Source organism: Chiloscyllium punctatum, chromosome 30, assembly GCF_047496795.1.
Source record: "Chiloscyllium punctatum isolate Juve2018m chromosome 30, sChiPun1.3, whole genome shotgun sequence".
NCBI lineage: Eukaryota > Metazoa > Chordata > Chondrichthyes > Orectolobiformes > Hemiscylliidae > Chiloscyllium > Chiloscyllium punctatum.
This window is the reverse complement of record NC_092768.1, coordinates 29,347,640-29,361,988: the sequence shown is the minus strand read 5'-3', so window position 1 is coordinate 29,361,988 and position 14,349 is coordinate 29,347,640. Positions and strand designations below refer to the sequence as shown.

Genomic DNA, 14,349 nt, shown 5'->3' with positions numbered 1-14,349 from the left:
TTGTTTAAAGCATACTCCATGTACCTGGCTAGTGCACAACATTTTTGAGTGATTCCAGAGCACTTAAACACCTTTCTTGGTGACAGCCACTGCATCTTGCCCCTCGTTGACACTTCATAGAAGCAAAAGCTAAATTTCATTGCATTTCATAAGATCTGCCTATCAATACTGCTTATAGACTTAAGGATCTTTACTCTGGTGATTACATATGCTGTAGTCTCCAGTTCAGATTGACCAAGGCATTCTATGATCCTTGGATAATGATGGGGCAAAGTCATCTTATTTGTAAGGCCTGCTTACTCTTGCCATCCAACCAACAATACTTAAGCTGGCTTCTTTGAATTGTAAAATATCTGCAAAACATAGAGCTTTGTAATCAAAATACCTATCTGTTTAGCAGGCACTAGACTAATGCTCTGCCTTTATAGTCCATACTGCTATAATTTAGCAATTCAGGTTTAAAAACCTTGGTGCAAGGCACTGTGGGGCCAATTAAATATTTCACCTGCACTGATGTGAACCTCAGCTAAGTTTTTTTTTATCAAGTGATCTCATTTTTATTAAAAAAAACTTTCTAAACTACAGTCAATGAAAGAGCACTTCACTCAACAGAACATTAATTATAAGCTCAGAGCCTTGCTTAAAGCTGTAATACTGATACGTATTGGCAACATATGAGTGCCTTCTGATGTAGAGCATACAGATCTTTGCTATTGATTTTTTTAAAAAATCAACTTGTCAAAATAAACGTTTCTGCAACTTTTTTGCAGGAGTGTTTTGAATATTTTATATAGCTTATCTGCCTACTTTTAACCAGCCAGTTGTAATTTGAAAACCAGTTGTTTCCTACGTACACTCAGTGTAATCTTTGTATGTAGTTAATGCAGTTAGGATAGGATGGACTGTGAATGTTTCCACACCTACATTCTGAAATACGCAGTTTTGTATGCCATTCAATAATTTGTTCTTCATGTAGGTGTTAGAATTTTGAGCAGGAAGGAGTTGGAGATAAGTAATAATGGTTACCCTGGTTGCTGTCCTTTTAATTTCTAAAAAATGGTTGTATCTGAACAACTTAACTGAAATGCTCCATTTCAGGAAGAAAACAAAGCTGCCTTACACAAAACAATGTACATAGTACTAAGTTGGTAATAAACAAGCTTAAGCCCACAACACTTGTCAGAAGACTGTTCACCTTGTTTTTTAGTGCCATTTATGATATCACTGAGGTGGGAGGGATCTAATTTATTGGATCTGCTTAATTTAGGTCTAGTAAAAAGATCCCTAAACTAATGGGTGATATCTGAATATTTGAAATGAGTTTGCAATTGTATTTAGAACAGTAGGGAAAATCTTTTAACACGCTTATGGCATATATCATCTCGATAAATGCAAGAAAGCTTTAATCTTACACTGGGCATCTAGAAAGAGCAGATGACTGGGGGCAGAAAATGTATTGTTGTTTTCTGCCCTTTACAAGTGGGGGTGTCAATCATGTCAAAGTCTCGTCGCATTTTCAGAACAGGTTCAGTGATTTTTTTTTCCCTCAATTTGGAGGATGGCGGGGAAGAGCTGAATGACTAAGTTGTATATCTTGTAAGGCAACCTTCAGAAATTACAAGTTTGAAATGTGTACAAGTTAGTGCATCAAGATGACTGGACTGGGATTGCATACGTATTGATACAAATTATAAATAAAGGCTGTAATCTAATATCAATCAATTAATTTTAGACAAAAGGGGAATTTGAAAAAAACAACTGACATATTTTCTATCTTTTTATTTTTAAGGGTAATTGCTACTATTACAATCCATTTGATACGATGGGTTCAGGGCCAGTAGATCCAAAAGAGCTTCTGATAGGGTTGGACTGCCTCCTTGGTAAAGATGGGGAAATTAAAAGTGGTGATGGTGTCATTAGAATCTACAGGTAATTCTTCGTTCTTTTCCATATAACTATACACATGCAAAACACCAGCTCCATATTTGCCCTACTGTCTTCAAACTTTGTTTCAGCATGTGATTTTTTTGAGTTTGCAGTATAAATGTGAGATATTAATTGAATAACACTACTAAACAATTATCAGTGTTCAAACGTCAATCTGCTATTTTCCTTTTCTATGAAAAGCCATAACTCTGCCAGATTTTTTTATCATCGTATTAATGGGTTTGAGTATTTATGAACATGAGGCACCCTTGTTTGAAGAATTTGCAATGGCGCTGGGAGGTTGGGCAGGGAATTGTCCATTTTTTTGAGTATCTATTTTGACTCATGCACCCAGTTGCCTTTTTCTAATAGATACACTGGAGGTTGCCCATGGTCTATTATTTGAGGCTAGCGATGTTCACTTGCAACATATGCAGTGGGTATTATCCATAAATTCTGTTTAGATAACAGTCAAGAACTGAATGGGATGCACTTTAATCCTGGTTATGGTTTAATAGTTCTTATCCATGCAGCAGAGCCTGATTTTCAATTGTCTCAGCCTTGACAGTGGACACAGGAGCGTGTAGTAGTCAGTCAGTGTGCACCAGCTATCCCACATTCAAAGATGATCAGCATATTCCATCTTCATATCATCCACTCTTGTTTATCCCAGGAATTGTAGCTATTGCAATGGTTATCTGCATTAGAAAGAAAAACTGGGATTGATGTAAAATTAGCATTCCACTCACTCCTGCCAGTTTCCCAAGAAATAGATTAAAAGGACCTCCCCCACCTGTGGGCGGCACGGTGGCATAGTGGTTAGCACTGCTGCCTCACAGCACCAGAGATCCGGGTTCAGTTCCCGCCTCAGGCGACTGACTGTGTGGAGTTTGCACGTTCTCCCCGTGTCTGCGTGGGTTTCCTCCGGGTGCTCCGGTTTCCTCCCACAGTCCAAAGATGTGCAGGTTAGGTGAATTGGCCATGCTAAATTGCCCGTAGTGTTAGGTAAGGGGTAGATGTAGGAGTATGGGTGGGTTGCGCTTCGGCGGGTCGGTGTGGACTTGTTGGGCCGAAGAGCCTGTTTCCACACTGTAAGTAATCTAATCTAACCTACGATCTTGATTATTTAGTAATTTAATATTTCTTTTTGAATTTGAGATTCTGTTGCATTATTAAAGATATCCATTATGTTTGAGTTAATTTCAGACTTTCAATGTGGCTCTTAAGCACACTATTTCTTCCTTTTGAATACTATTTATTAAGAGAATATTTATGAGCTGTGCCATCTGCTTTAAACCCCAAGGCTTGTTAATTATCTTCACCACTTTTGACTTTCAGGTTAATGAAAGATGCAAAAAAGCTCGTGAGCAGATGCATGTACTTGAACATCCTACTGCAGACCAGATCGGAGGATATCTTGAACCAGTAAGGCTACTAGTTTCTAACTTGATATCAATATTGTTGGTCTTTTGACTATTCTCTCCATTAATATTGCAACATGGTGCTTTATAATGGGATTATTGTTCAACCTGTCATCCAACCTTATGATCTGACACTTTCACCATTTTGTTTATAATGTTGGCAATTAGTAATAGTCATAGAGATTTTACAGCATAGAAACAGCCTCTTCAGTCCAACCCGTCCATGCCAACCAGATATCCTAAATAAATCTAGTCCCATTTGCCAACATTTGGCCCATATCCCCCTAAACTTTTGCTATTCATATACCCATCCAGATGCCTTTTAAATGTTGTATTTGTACCAGCCTTTTCCACTTCCTATGGAAGCTCATTCCATACATGCATCACCTTTTGTTTGAAAATGTTGCCCTTTTGGTGCTTTTTAAATCTTGTCCCCTCTCTCCTTGTACCTTTTGCCCTCTAGTTTTGGGCTCTCTAATCCTTGGGGAATGACATTGTCTATTCACCCTCTTCATGTTCCTCATGATTTTATAAACCTCCATAAGGTCATCCTTCAGCCTCATGGAAAGTAGCCCCAGTCTATTCAGCCTTTCCCTATATAGCTCAAACCCTCCAATCCTAGCAACCTTTAGTGAGCACTTTCAAGTTTCAAACATCTCTCCCACAGCAGGGAGACCAGAATTGCACACAGTATTCCAATAGTGGCCAAACCAATGTTCTGTACAGCCACAAGATGACCTCCTAACTCCTATACTCCATACACTGATAAATGCAGAAATTCACAGGATTATTCCTTTGGTTTCAACTATATCTATTCATCTTATTATAGGCATGACCTCCAGTTTGCACCTATAGCTGTGTATGTTTGTCCCACTTGGTTTACTCAATTTTATGTTTCTGAAATCTTAAATGAGTTCACTAAGCAACCACCTGTGATGAAGGAGTGGCGCTTCGAAAGCTAGTGTGCTTCCAATTAAGCCTGTTGGACATAACCTGGTGTTGTGTGATTTTTAACTTTCTACACCCCAGTCCAACACTAGCATCTCCAAATCTTGAATAGTTGGGAGGCTGGTATCATGAAAATTTATTCTAGAGCAAGTGATGTCAATATGTGAAGAAAACCTGATCAGAAATGGCTGACTGTACATGTTTCAGCTTGGTTTCTGGCACACTTTCCTCTAGCTCTGTAGGTTGTCAAACTTAACCACTTGATTGTGAAGTCTGGGTTAACAGCCCCAATGTACTACTTAGCACATCTGCTATGTAATTGGAAAACCTCTTTTGAGTGTGACATTGACTTTGTCTAGGTTAAGTTAGAAATGATAAGTTGACAAAGGATGGTGCCAAATAAAATTAAGAGCATTTGTCATCATTCTTCAAAGTTAACCACCTTTGCTTATTCTCCTCTTCTCCCCACCCATTTTTCCCTGATTTTACTATTTATTATAAACGCTTTACATTTTTAGTGCTGTACCTCTGAATAGCAGAAAAGAGCTGATGAGAGTTATGCATTTATTTCCCTCCTTGAAGGTTCATCAACGTTGGTGGTTACAAGCTGCTGAATAACTGGCTGGCCTATTCCAAATCTACTAGCAATGTACCTTTGTTACAACAAATTCTGCTGGCATTACAGCTGCTGCCACTCACAGTGGACCATCTAAAACAAGTAAGCAAAGCTAAGCAAACAAAGCACTATGCAATGCAACCTTGAGGATAGGACTTGCCTTTTATGACTATGTTCATTATATGAAGAGGCAAGGAGTTATGATTTGTGTTCTGTGCAACTAAACAGGGATGAAAAGTATTCCAGTCTTTCATCAATAGGATAGGTGCTTTTCATTTGTACGAGGCAGTGAGAGTAGCCAACATAGAAGGTCATTAGTAGAATAATTAGAGAGCAGGTGAGAATTTCTGACACAAAGGGTCATGGAAGCAGATTGAATAATAACTTGTAAAATGAGACATCTGCAGAGCCAGGTTAAGGGCAGGGGAGGGAAGCCATTTAGTAGCCCTTTCAAAGTGCCAGGGCAAGGCCAGTAGATTAAATGGTAGCTTCTTTTATAATGAATAGCATTTGAACTTTGAGTTGAGAGGTGAAGTTTTATTTTAACTTGCATTCCAGATTTAGATTCAAGGCTAAAAGCTTCAATTTGGCTCTTTTTGACTGTATATAATTCTAGGTGTTAGAATTGGGCCTTTTTTCTTTGCCTGTGCCCTGTGTTATTTTCTGTTCTTAGAGCCACGGTTTAATATATATTCTTCCAATTTGCTAGTGTTTGTTAAATGGTAATTTCGTTTTGTTTTCAAATAAACTTTTCTCCTTTTTCTGCAACAATATTTTCCCATCTCTGGGGAGATTCAACCGTTTACCTATCCCCCTTGAGTGATTGATTTTGCATAACCTTGCAGACTTTTGGTAATAAAAATGGAAAGAACTGCAAATCTGGAAATCAGAAACAGAAATTGATGCAAAAATGGAAAAAGCTCAGCAGGTCTGGCAGCACCGGTGAAGAGAAATCATTTAATCTTTCAGCTCCAGTAGCCTTGCTCAGAACTGATAGTAGCTAGAACAAAGTAGTTTTTTATACCGAAGATAAAGGGAGGGGATAGAATCTACCAAAGAAAGAGAAGAACAGTTGGACAGGCAAAGGAGTGGATAACTATCAGCATAGGAGAATGAATAGTTATTAATGGGAACTATAAGTAGCTGACAGTAGGTTGTTTGTAATAGCAGACCATGTGATAACAAGATTTGGTGTGTACATTTGGAGGAAGGACATGGGAGAAGGTGCCTCAAACCCTAAAATTGTTGAACTCTACATAAAATCCAGGAGGCTACAGGGTCCCCAAGTGGAAAATGAGATGCTGTTCTTCCAGTTTGTGCTGTGCTTAGCTGAAGCCCTGCAGCAAACCTGAGATAGAGATGTTGGCCAAAGTAGCGTGTTGAAGTGGCAGGTAACTGGAAGCTCAGGGTCTTTTTTTTTCTGGACAGAACATAGGCTAGTTGAGCACTTCATAGAACACCTAAGCTGCTTTTTCCAAAGTAGAGGAGACCACATTGTTAGCAGCAAATACAGTAGACGGATTGAGTGAAGTACAGATAAAGTGCTGCTTCACTGGAAGGTCTGTTTGGGCCCTTGAGCACTGAGGAGGGAGGAAATAAACAGGCAGGTATTACTTTCTCCTGCAACCACAGAAGGTGGGGGTGGGGCATTGGGAGTGAAGAAGGATGGACCATGCTACCCAAAGGGAACGATCCTTGCAGAAGGCTGACGAGAGTGGGGGTGGGGGGCAGTGAGAGGGGAATGAAATGTATGTCTGGTAGTGGCATCCCACTAGAGGTGGTGAAAATAACACTAGTGATCCTCTGGATGTAGATTTGGTGGGATGGTAGGTAAGGACAAGGGGGACCCTATTGCTGTTGCAGGAGAGCTGAAGTGGTGAGAGATGGATCATATCCGGCTGAGGGCCCTGTCAACTGTGATGTTGGGGAATCCTTGGTTGAGAAAAAAGGTGGACATCTCCTATTCCAGCCCCCTTGTTGAAGTTGACATCATCAGAACACATATGACTGAGACAGAGAAACTGGGAGAATGGAATAGAAAGCAAGGTGTGAGGTTGCATGGTCAAGGTAGCTGTGAAAGTCGGTTGGTTTGTCATAGATAATGGTGGCCAGCCAATCCTCTGAAGTAGAAACAGATGTCGAGGAAGGGAGGAGTGAGATGGAACAGGCGAAGGTGAGAACCGGGTGGAAATTGGAAGTGAAGTTGATAAACTTTCTCAATTACGATGAGTGGGGAAAGTCGCACCTTTGATAACATTGATATTCTGGAGAAAGACTTGTGGCTGGGAGGGCTGGAATAGGACTGGAAGAAGGGTGGAACATTCCCCACAAAGAAACTGAGTCTAGGGAGGAGATGGGAGAAAGTATTTGAGAGCTAATGTTCAGCTTCTGCAATGTAGAAGTCAGTCCGTCAGACTTTTGATAGTGTTGGATGTCACAGTTACCCTTCATTTTGTGTGCCCCTTTATGCTTACATTGAGTGACAGTACTACTCGCAGATGTAGGCATCTCTTTGAGGGAGCTTGCTGAGTATGGTTGTTACAAATGGTGCATTTTTGCATAACACCTGTGGGTGGCAGGGGAGCCTCAGAATGCAAGTGTCTTACCTGAGCTTGTCTCTATTTCAGAATAACACAGCCAAGATAGTGAAACAGTTGAGCAAGAGCTTTGATGATGAAGGTCAGTTGTAATATATTCTGTCTGCACCAAGTTTAAAGGAGCTAAAGTTGCATTGCTTTAGACTTGTGATGTTTCCACCACCAGTTTGACTGGTCTCTGTTTAAACTGCACCTTGAGAGGAAGTAATACATACTTATTTCTGTTTTATGAATAGTTCCTTTCATTAGTGCGATGAAGTAAAATTTGTTCCTTGTTTGTTTTTTGGGTCAAAGCAGTTATAATTAATTCGCTGCTGATTTAAATAAGTTTCTTTCTTTTGTTTCACACTCACCTAAGCCACAGGCACTGACAGTTCTTTGGTGCCACTCACAAATGGTTATTTGCCTTTTGGGGCAATGAGTGTCAATTGCACGACAATCCAGGGCATCATAGGCAATCCTGATGATGCTTAGCTGCCCAAGATACATGCTTTTCCCAAATAAGTGGATAGTGAGTAGAAGTTAAGCCTTCAGTGTCCATTCTCCAGCTCAATTTAGTCATCCAACCATTATTTTTGTGGAGTTAACTATTAACTGATCATGCCATTAGGTCTCAATGGTGTTTGTTTTGAAAGCAGACCCTTTTTTTCATAATTCCGTATTTTATGTTTTAGAGCTTAGGAAGTTGGCACAAGTTTTGGTCAACCATTGGATGACTGTAATTCGTTCTCAGAGTGCAGGTCCTGGCGCACAAGGTAAGTTTGATTATTCATGTTGTTTGTCAGTTACTAGAAGTCTTATGTCTGATCAAAAATGCCTTCTGCTCTATTTTAACTGTAGTCAAATTGTTTTTATGGAGCTGCATCTCCAAACATAACTCATCCCAAACCTTGAAAGTCATTTCTGGTACGATTCTGCAGATCCCATATATCTTCCAATGTCTTCTGACCCATGTTTTACTGCAGGGCAAATGCAGCCAGTCTTGGCCTCAGCAGATGCCCATATCAATTGATAGTTGTTGAGTGACTATTCAGAGAGAGAGAGAGAGAGAGAGAACTGTATATTGCATCAGAATGCTTCTGCAGTCAAGGGGCATTGAAAATCACTGCAAAATGCAACTTTTGTCCAAGCTGCATAAGCCTAGCTCCATCCAGTTCAAGGAACAGGAACTGTGCTGGCGTATTTTCAAACTGGGTATTAATTCTACTGGATGCTAAACCTACATTTTGGGTGAAAGTATAGGAAATTTGAGTTGATACTTAGTATTATGAATTTTGTGTTGTTTTTAACAATAAAATCTTAGACCGATAAATGTAAGAGAATGTGTAAACTTAATGTTACCTATAAAGTCATTATCAACTAGTGAAATCTTTAGGTATCTGGCAGCCATTCTGGTGCCCATCTTCTGTGGGAGATGATTGGGTTTTTCCTTGTTGAATCTAGACTAATCAGTATAAATGGGTCATCAGAAAATTGTAGTGAAACTGTTACTTTTGACTGCGATGTAATCACTTCTTTAAATCACTGCGAGTGCTTCTGATTAAAGAAGAAAGATAATTTGGGCAGTGGAGCTGGTTTAGTCTAATATTTAAATCTGCCACCTCTTCTCAAGCATGTAAAGATCTTGCTAGGCTAACCTTTTTAGTGCTCTTCTTTTTTTAAATCCTGTAGATAAACAGCCAGAGAGGAAGAAGCGGAAAGATGAAAAGAAAGAGGAAAGCAAGATGCGAGCGCCAGTTTCTGAGCGAGTCCCAGATCCCAAATCAGACCTCAGAGTGGAGACGAAGGAAGAGGAATCATTGGAGAAGAAACGAGAGAAACCCAAGTCGCTACGGACAACCGCACCCAGTCACGCCAAGTTCAGATCAACAGGTGGGTATCACATGATAGTCATACACTTGTAATGCATTAATCTCTCTTAAAACAATCATTGTCCTAGCCTGACTGCTGCTTGACTTGTTTTTTTTTCCCACTCATGTTTTACGCCTGTTGTTGCTTGATTCTTCACACTCTAGTTCAGTTTTATGTCTGATGTTATCCGCAGATAAGTGTTGAGAATGCTTGATGCACGCTTTATTTTTGCACATTTGTTTCAGGACTCCATTTGACATAATTTATTGAAAGAGAATTTTGATTTAATATTTTGAATTTTAAGAAGAGGTCACCTATCTCTGCAAAAAAGCAAGTGTTATTCCCTAATGAAATGCAGATCCAGTCTTTTGTGATTCACCTTGCTTTTAAAGAGTTGCCAGTTGGTAACTCCTTACTTCCATTGTTGTTATTGTGACCATCGCCATCCTTGTAACTGTTTGCAGGCCTGGAAATGGAGGCTCCTGTTCTGCCAAAGAAGAGTTCTTCTGGCCCAGTAATTTCCGACAAGTACAACATTAAGCCAACACCTCTGAAGAGACCAAGGTAAGACCATTTTGTAATAGCACCATTTATTGTATGGCCAGATGCAACAGCGTGGTAAGATACAGCATACTCCTAGCAGCTAGACACTTCAGAGAGTTGCATGTACTTCCAAGCGAAATATGCAAAAATAAGTGACTGTTCTCATACCAGCATGAGAGCAAACTCCATGCAGATTATTTTGAAATATGTTTTGAGTTGGACTGGGTGGATCAGTGTAGCACTGTCAGAGATGTACAGCACGGAAACAGACCCTTCAATCCAACCCATCCATGCTGACCAGATATCCCAACTCAATCTGGTCCCACCTGCCAGCAGCAGGTCCATATCCCTCCAAACCCTTCCTATTCATATACCCATTCAAATCCGTGGGAGCTCCTGCCCAATGGGGACATGGGCCATGTATCGCTTAAAGCGCATCTTACGGTAGAGCTCAGCTATGGTTTTCCTTCCTTGCTGTCTCTGACTATTTAGCTTGTTTTTGGTCCGTGCTGACACCCTGCCGATGCAATGTTGGCTTAGAACTGTTCCCTCGCCCATTATGTCAAACTCTGCAAATGTGTTACTTTAGGTACATGTGCAGTTCCCATTTAAATTCTGTGACTTAATCTGTTCCTTCCAACCTCTCAAGCAGTAAATTCTAGATTCCAACCATGTGCATAAAAATGTGTTTCCATGTATAGCCAGTAGTTCATGTGCCAGTTATCTTGCATCCATGTCCTATGATTTTCAACCCTTCGGTTAGTGGGGGTGGTTTCTCTCCACGTACTGCCCAGACACCTTATGGTTTTGAACATGCTATAAAGTATTTTTTCAAACTTCTTTTTAAGATCACCATAACTCCCCTGTTTTTGTACTCTCTAACTCCAATTATACAGCCCAGGATTCAGTATGCTTCACTAACTGTTTTTTTCAACTTGCCTTTGACCAATACACAAATATCACCAGTTGTTCATATTCCTGTTGTGTATCCTTTATCTCCTATTGCCTCCTCTTTCTTCCTGTCAAATGTATTATGTCATACCTCTGCATTAAATTTCAACGTCATATGTCTGCTCAAAGACTGCATGATAACGCAGAATCACTGCTGGAGGGACCTGGGTTCGATTCTAGCATTGAGTGATTGTGCAAACTCCACACGCATTCCCCCTGTGCCTGTGTCAGATCCACCGGGTGCTCTGGTTTCCTCCCACAGTGCCAAAATGTGCAGGAAAGGTGGATTGACTGTGATAAATCGCCCCAGTGTCCAGGGAAGTATAGGCTAGGTAGGGTATTGATGGTAAATGTGGGGTTAGGGGTAGGGTGGGCTTATTGGAGTGGTCTAGGTGGAATGTTGGTGCAGACTCGATGGGCCAGATGGCCTCTTACCACATTGTAGGGATTCCGCCAGCCTGCCTGCACTGCCTTCAGGTCTCACTAGCCTCCTCAAAGTCCACAATGCTTGCTGTTCTTGTGTCACTTATAGAGCCATCTTTGTATCCATTCTGCCAATTAGACGTTTTAGTAGTAAACCCAAATTCGCTTCACGACTGATGATCCTGTTTTTTGTCGATTCCTAGCCCATCTCTAACAAGTAGCTCTGCACCACACATGGAGAAGAAATACAAACCGCTCAACGTGACACCCAACACTACGAAGGAAATTAAAGTTAAAATTATTCCTCCCCAGCGTAAGTAAGAGTATTTTGAAAATTGGAAGTCTCAGTTTTCAATTTGCTTCTCACCTGAAAAAGTGAGTGGTTTGTTGAGGATGCAGTTCCACGAGCACCAAACACATGCTGGTGCTTAACTCTGTATCACGTCATTGTTTGAAGCTCCAGGTGACAATTCCTAGTTCCCTGTGACCCTGTCCTCCCATAGCACTTTCATGTGCTGGCAATATCTTGAGAATGGATGCTTTGTTTAACTGTGCTCACTTGTGTCTGTTCTCCCCTCCAGCCACATGAGGGGGACTGATGCTCTAGAGGTCCCAGTAAAACAAAAAAGCACAACAAATTACATTTGTGTAGAACTGTCCTGAGAGAGTTGGGCTCTGGGTTATCTTGTTGAAAGAATTTTGGATTCTGAGTGTTTCTATTGGCGCTTAAGCTCTAACTTGACACTTTGCTCATATTTCTGTAGCCATTGAGAGTACTGATTTTCTAGAGGCGCTCAACTCCGCCCCCATGCATGGACTAAAAATCAAGAAGAAGAAGAAGATCACTTCCCCAACTAGTGTCAAGGTACTAAGGTGCAAGCTTTCCTTTCATTCGTTCGAACACTGAACAAGTTAAGGGTTGAGACTATCGTAACGTTGCACAGTTTATTGGTAGAAAACTGTTGGTCGTGCTTACAGAAACACGTTTGTGCAGGGAAAAGTTTATAAACAAAATTCTATATCTTTTTTTGAGAAGCATGATTTTGAAGCCCATTACTAAGATCCACTTTTAATTTGACACTTGAGTTTGGTATGCTTTGAAATGACCTGCCAAATGGAAGAAATGTCAGTGATAATACGCTTCAACATTTGGCAGTAAGAAGTAGTGCTTTTCCTTGTAGCATGTTCTGGTAATAAATTCTGCATTTCTTGGAATGGATGTATTAATGTTGGCGATTAGGTTTGGGTTTCTGAAATAATTATTCAAGTCATTGCCCATTAAGGAGATCTGACTGAAGCACAAAGTTGCACAGTTATATGCAGTGGCTTATTCACAAGTGGCGGTTTAGACCATCAGGGCTCACAGATGAAGCTATGAAGCGAAGTCAAGCAATATTGTTACTCAGCTGATGAGATTATGGGAGGACATAGTATAAAAGGGTATTGAGAGGCATTTGGATATGATCTCCTGAGAGTAGGAGAAAGTGAGGAGACCAGAGTTGAAAAATGTGATGCTGGAAAAACACAGCAGGCCTGGCAGCATCCGAGGAGCAGGAGAATCGTCGTTTCAGGCATAAGTAGGTCTGGTTATCATATAAGTATGAGCTTGTTGAACCAGCGGTCTCTTCTGATTTTTAAAAATCCAAAGTCAGTTGTTTTGTTAGCATTTTAAATATCCAGTGGGTGCTCCAAAATTGGGTTCGTGAAAAGATGATTAAGTCCCAAATGGGGATTGTGTAATAATATGGATATAAACACCCTTATCTGCAAATCTGTTTGCAAGCTGCTGTCCAGTCAGAGAACTTTGTAGTTGTTGTGAATATTATTACTTTACTTTCTAAAATTATCTTTAACCCTTTGGTTTTACTTTTTATCATTTCTCTCTTCCGTTCAGTCCAATCCTTTTGATCAAAAGTCGAGTCCTGAACAGATCAGCACCAAGCCTGCTTCTCCAGAAGTTGCTATCGCTGAACCCATGGAAGTGGAGAGACCTAGTACACCTGTGCCACTGGAGGAAGTGTCTGAACCTGTGGAGATGAGTAAGTCTCGTTGTAATGGTTGCACAGTGTTTTAGCCACATGAAAGTTGATGATCCAGTTAGTAAACAACACATCAATTATGAACTTTACCTTCTGTAAGTCACTAAGACTGGGCACCTCCTGGCATTTTGTGTTTTGTCCTTATTGCTATCCAGTGATGACAGAAGTAGACAGATCCCATTTCGTTGTGTCCATTACCATACCCCCAAGATGACATTTTCACTGAGCTGTAGTATGGAATGTACAGCACAGAAACAAACTTCTTCAATCCAAATTATTTTGGTCTTTGTGCTTCAACTGAGCCTTTGTAACCTTATCTGCATATCCTCGCTTTCTTTCTCTCACATACTGACCTAATTTCCCTTTTAAAGCTGTTTAGACAAACTACCTCAACTAAGTAGTGTCAGCAGCTTCCACTCTGTGGGTGAAAAGTTTCTCTTAGGTCCTGTATTGGGTTAATTAGAGACTATCTTGTATTGATTCCAAATTTTAAATTTCTGGGTCTGGTGTTAAATGCGAGTTATGACTCTTATTGTTTCTATTGTATTAGCATTTGAGTTAGAAACAGTAGAACCTCAGGCTATCTGATCGCATTTCTTTCTTCTGAGATTCTCACTCCACTTGTTCTCATGGGAGTTAATCTGGGAGCAGAACACCAAGCTTCCTGTGACAGTACTAGCCTGAAAATGTTCAATTTTGTTTGACATCTGAAGCAAAGCAGACTCTGGCCTGATTAGACCATTCTTCTGTAACACGTGTTTCATCAGTGAAATTGGTGAATTAGGGAACAACCTTTTTAAAAACGCAGACTCTCATTGGCTGTTAAGCAATTCCATCCCTTGCACTAGGTGTTGCAGTGTGCTGAGGACTGGATTCACATCATGTAGTAAATCAGTTTGCATGCTTTGTGGTGAAGTGCTTCGTGAAAGGTACAGTGCTGTACTCAGTTACGTTCAACCCTGTTTCTTGCAAATCTCGCTGTGTTTTCCATGAACATGGAAAGGCAAGTTTGCACGAATGTGACAATAACCATC

At 40.4% G+C, this 14,349-nt stretch overlaps 1 protein-coding gene across 3 annotated transcripts in view; it reads left to right on the top strand.

The window, feature by feature from the left end:
• The window catches only part of ppp1r10 (protein phosphatase 1, regulatory subunit 10), a 39,559-nt gene that overhangs the window by 6,517 nt on the left and 18,693 nt on the right, over positions 1-14,349 (top strand). For all 3 annotated transcript variants that reach the window (XM_072550160.1, XM_072550161.1, XM_072550157.1), the window contains 10 exons: positions 1,790-1,929; positions 3,265-3,351; positions 4,878-5,013; positions 7,539-7,590; positions 8,183-8,263; positions 9,180-9,380; positions 9,824-9,923; positions 11,480-11,589; positions 12,041-12,141; positions 13,171-13,315. In XM_072550160.1, coding sequence (XP_072406261.1) covers positions 1,823-1,929; positions 3,265-3,351; positions 4,878-5,013; positions 7,539-7,590; positions 8,183-8,263; positions 9,180-9,380; positions 9,824-9,923; positions 11,480-11,589; positions 12,041-12,141; positions 13,171-13,315 — 1,120 coding nt within the window. In that variant the 5' untranslated portion in view covers positions 1,790-1,822. The remainder of the gene's footprint in view (positions 1-1,789; positions 1,930-3,264; positions 3,352-4,877; positions 5,014-7,538; positions 7,591-8,182; positions 8,264-9,179; positions 9,381-9,823; positions 9,924-11,479; positions 11,590-12,040; positions 12,142-13,170; positions 13,316-14,349) is intronic.